General features: G+C 34.6%; 1 protein-coding gene across 1 annotated transcript; it reads left to right on the top strand.

Annotated features, from left to right (window-relative positions):
* The first annotated feature begins 1,504 nt into the window (after positions 1-1,504).
* On the top strand, positions 1,505-3,813 carry LOC149418330 (endocuticle structural glycoprotein SgAbd-8-like). Its single transcript, XM_089638454.1, has 3 exons — positions 1,505-1,585; positions 2,599-2,867; positions 3,453-3,813. Exons 1-3 carry the CDS (start codon positions 1,574-1,576, stop codon positions 3,613-3,615), a joined length of 444 nt encoding a protein of 147 aa, XP_089494580.1. The 5' UTR covers positions 1,505-1,573; the 3' UTR covers positions 3,616-3,813.
* Positions 3,814-4,615: the final 802 nt, after the last annotated feature.

Below are 4,615 nucleotides of genomic sequence, written 5' to 3'. Positions count from 1 at the left end.
CTGGTCAAAACAAAACTCCGAAATCGTTTGGCGGTGAGAACTCTGAATGCCATTTTGTACGTGAGATTTGGCCTAAAGAGAGCAGGAAAGTGCTGTTATTCTTACACTGTTCCTGACGAAGTACTACGCTGCATTGGGACCAAAGAAAGTTACGACTCCGTCTCTCAGCCTTCCACATCAGCTGCTGTTAATGAAGAAGATGAAGATGAAGATATTGATATTTTATTTCACTGATTTTATTTCTAAGTTAAATTTATGTTAGCTTTTTTTTGGTATTTTTTAAAGTAATTTAGCATTTTTCTGGCATATTTTTCCCATCACTCTATTTCTCAATAAATACTAAGTTAAATTTATGTTGGCTTTTTTTTGGCATTTTTTAAAGGAATTTAGCATATTTCTGGCATATTTTTCCCATCACTCTAGCATATTTTGAAGTAGTTGAGTTGGCAACACTGCTTCCACCTGCATAATCAATTCTGCGCTTCACTCCCTCCCCACTTGGTCTATGCAATCCACAAATCAGTGAATGAAAAAAAAATCAAAATAAATTTTTTTTTAATTTTTAGGAGTGTGACAATTTTTTTCTTTTTCCTCCATCGCGAAACCATGTCAACAGCACTTTAAATTAATTTCAATGAACTGACTCACCCACTGTCTCTTCTACATGTGATCACCTCTACTCTCCGATCAGTTGCTCAGCCGAGTAACAAAGCAAGTGGCTTGGCCTACCACTCTGCAGATGTAATTCGGCCTTTAGGATTTTAAATATTTTGAATCCTTCCTGTGAAGCTCTGAATATTCCAAATAATTAAGATGAATTATTTTTTTAATAACTTGTAGAAAAGTCAATAGATGTCGCACATTAACATAAAAAATGTATATATTTATCCAAGACATTATCTAGATTGCATTTAGTTCGGGAAAAATCTTGCAATCTTAAATAAAGATTGCAGCCAAAAAAAATTGCGTTAATAAAATGAAGATATTGTTAGTATGTAGTTCTCAGTCGAAGTTTGATTATGATTAGATGCAAGATGATGTTTCAATATCAACATTGATAAAAGTTATATGTACTGCAAATTCGAAATGTTTGTTCAGTTGTTGCACTGCGTGAAAATAAATAAAATAACAGGATGTCTCTACTTCACCGACGACAGATGGATAACTAAAGAAGGTGAATGAACTCCATGAACAATGATATGTTAAAATTAATTAATATTTATATTAATTTATTCTTAGAAAACCGACACTCCTTCTAATAAATAGTACATTGATGAATGATAATCTTTTATATACTTAGGTAAGCATTACAGTGTAACAGAACCAGGGAAGAGAGTTCGTTTTCCTCTGCGGCCAACAATTCAAAAGGTTGCAAGCCTCGCGGCAGACAAAAACACACACACAATACACAGCGCCGAGTAATTTCGTTACGGATAAGCGGCCCAGATGGGGTTGAGGTATATAACATAGATGCTGGGCTGGAAGAAAGCATTACGTATTTGCTATCGACGCAGGCAATAAGTGATCATTTTGGGCTAAGATCTAAATACAGTTTAGTAACATTACTTGCAGAATGAGATTATTGGTAAGTTTGTTCTGTTTGTGCGCTTAGTTCTTCTAAATTACGCAACGTATCTTGATGGGATTTTCACTAACATTTAGAGAATTTCTTCCGGAATGTTTTTTGTATATATTACATCCATATTATATATATATATATATATATATATATATATATATATATATATATATATATATATATAGAAAGTAGAGAAAAGTCTATGTTTTGAAATCAATTTAAAAAATATATATTTTCAGGCGCTTACATTGCCAACGCTGACTAAATCTTATGAGATACATAAACATAATGTAATACGGAATTGTATATCTTAAAAGGGCTTACAGAAAAGTCCTCGACGGTATATGTCTATTTCCTAAGGATAACTCCCAAGAACGCCGGGTACACGTCAGTTAGTATTTTTATATATAAAGCGCCCTGCAACATCAGTTCGGTTTCTTTTGGGTCTTTGATCCCAAACTAACATTCTCCGACCACATATCATGGCTCACTTCAGCTTAGTACAAACTCCTGGGGTTTATCATCAGAACATCAAAACAGTATGACCCAGATGCAATGATCGCCATGTTCGATGGAATTAAAGAAAGTAAGCTGGAGTATGCTGTAGGTATGTGGTGTGGTTAACGGATCAAATGATCATATTATATAATATGTCTAATTTTGAAACTGCTAAATCATCGCTTTCTTAATATCCATAATGCATATAAACCTGACATATAATTTGCTACGATTTCAAGTGCAAATACAAAGACAATGAATGTGAACCATTTTCCTGAAATATTTCTGCAAAATACCATTTCTTACTTTCATACAAATGGTTTTTTTAGGCCCTATATGTGTTAAGCATTGCATAAAACAGTGAAGTTAAGTACTATAAAAAAAAGAGAAAACCAAGATAAAATAACAATACAAAGATTATATATTCTGTGGGTGACATTAAAAAAAATTACATCTCTGACAAAATTTGGATGAAAAATCTACAGCTAGATGTGTATTTACGTGTTTTTTCCTCTTTTTAGATTGTGACGATTTTCGTAGTGGTGTCGTGCCAGGCCTTCCCACAGCAGAGACGCCAGCAGAAGTTGCAGCAGAAAACCCTGGACCAGCAGTTTCAGGCTAGCAACCACGACTATAGGCAACCCAATGTGGCAGAGTTCAGCCAGCCCCAGCAGCAGCTGTCCTACAAGCTACAGGACTTCGAGCCCAGAGAAAACAGCGAGACCACTGCATGGAACCCCATCATCAGGTTCACCAGAGATCAGGAGACCGATGGGAGCTACAAGACCTTGTAAGTACATTAAGGACGGCTTGGTTCACAGAATTTGAACAATTCATTAAACTTCAAAGGAAAGTTCTGCGGAAGTTCTATTCAAGTTCTGTTACTATCGAAGTACTGTGAAACAACCAGCACATGATGAAATGATAACAAGACTTGAATGGAACATTCACAGAACTTTAATTTCAGTTTTGAAATTAGATTAATTGTTCACATTCTGTGAAATAACCCATCCTAACTCAATGAAACAATATACCAGCATGCTTAATTACCCAACCCTTCAACCAGAATTATAGACAACCCAACGACAACAATGGTTAACAGCCATTTTTTTAATTTATTTTTCTTTCTACTGTCAAAACATCTTATCCAAAATTATTTTTGATAATTTTTTATCAAAATATTTAGAATTTTTTTTTCATAAACATTTACTGAAGTGAATTTTTCATTTAAATATAGCATTGTCAATTTGCCTCAACTAATTCATAACTACTTTTATCAGAATTATGCAGGCCCATATAAATTGCCAAAATATCATTACTAGATCTAAATTAATCTGTGTTTCTTCATTAGAATGTTTGATTGTGATTAATTTAGATACGAGACTGGCAACAACATCATTGCAGAAGAGACTGGCTATCTGCAGAGCAACGCCGAGAACGAAATTCCCTCACTGGTCCAGCAAGGCTCCTACACCTACATCTCCCCCGAGGGAGAAACCATCGCTGTGCAGTACACCGCTGACCAGTTTGGCTTCTGACATCTTACTATGTATTTGTCTTTTGTTGTCACAATACCCTTGGGAGACCCTTTAACCTCTCCATCTGGACTCTCTCGACCCACTGCTTTGCACTGCAGTGAGAGGAATGAATTCATGTGTCTGTCAACCTTGAACTCACTGACCCCCAGATTACTAATGTTTTCTTTCCCAGTACTTCCTCTCAATCCTTTCATTTAAAAGACCCTCCACACAGCATCGCTAATGATGACATAGGCCCGAGGAAAATTATTTTCCTCTGTGCCTTCGGTAGAATGTTTTTTAATTTATTTAATATCTATATGTATAATAGATATTGATTATATTCGTAGTCCTCCTCACTAGGAGATCGTGTGTTGAGGGGGACCAGGTTTTGGAAGTTTTCAGCGACTTCTATGGTTCAACTTCATGTTTTGGGTAAGGTTTTCCAGAAACTTCTACTACTTTTTTTTTCCAGTTAATTTAAAAACAAACTATTGTTAGGTACCGGTTGGTTATTTAGTTACCATTGTTAGGTATTGTTAGGTTGTGTTGTGATGAAGGACTTAAGGAAGCCAGCCGAAGAATTGAATACACTACGCCTGGGTGGGACCCAAATGCGATGTCAAAATAAGTCACCCAACGGTCAAAATCAAAAGATCATATTAAATTTTAACATGTGTGTTGTGTCGATTATATTAATTGACGTGATAATGTTAAAAAATATAAATATATAATATGAAAAAATTAGCATAAATTTCTAAAATATATTGAATATAAACTCGGTCTACCTGTAGAAACTATAAATTACAACCACTTAATGAAAGAATTAAAATTATTAAATACTCTCAGATAAAAGACTTGTTTCAGACTTGACTTTTATTTAAAAAATTGTTAGTGGAATTATAGACAGCCCTGATTTACTGAGCCTAATCAACTTCAACATATAAACTAGAGCTACTCGATTAAAATTTATTTTTAATTTCAACAACAATATCATCTAGATTTTAGATACTCTCTTGTG

Source organism: Hesperophylax consimilis, chromosome 13 (assembly GCF_061612785.1).
Source record: "Hesperophylax consimilis isolate HC1 chromosome 13, BYU_Hcon_1.0, whole genome shotgun sequence".
NCBI classification, from domain to species: domain Eukaryota; kingdom Metazoa; phylum Arthropoda; class Insecta; order Trichoptera; family Limnephilidae; genus Hesperophylax; species Hesperophylax consimilis.
Note: the sequence above shows the minus strand (reverse complement) of the source record. Positions and strands in the feature narration are given on the sequence as shown.

Excerpts from the sequence above, each read along its gene's own strand:
- LOC149418330 (XM_089638454.1), top strand. Across the intron at positions 2,868-3,452 it reads GATGGGAGCTACAAGACCTT|ATACGAGACTGGCAACAACA; the intron begins GTAAGTACATTA and ends TGATTAATTTAG.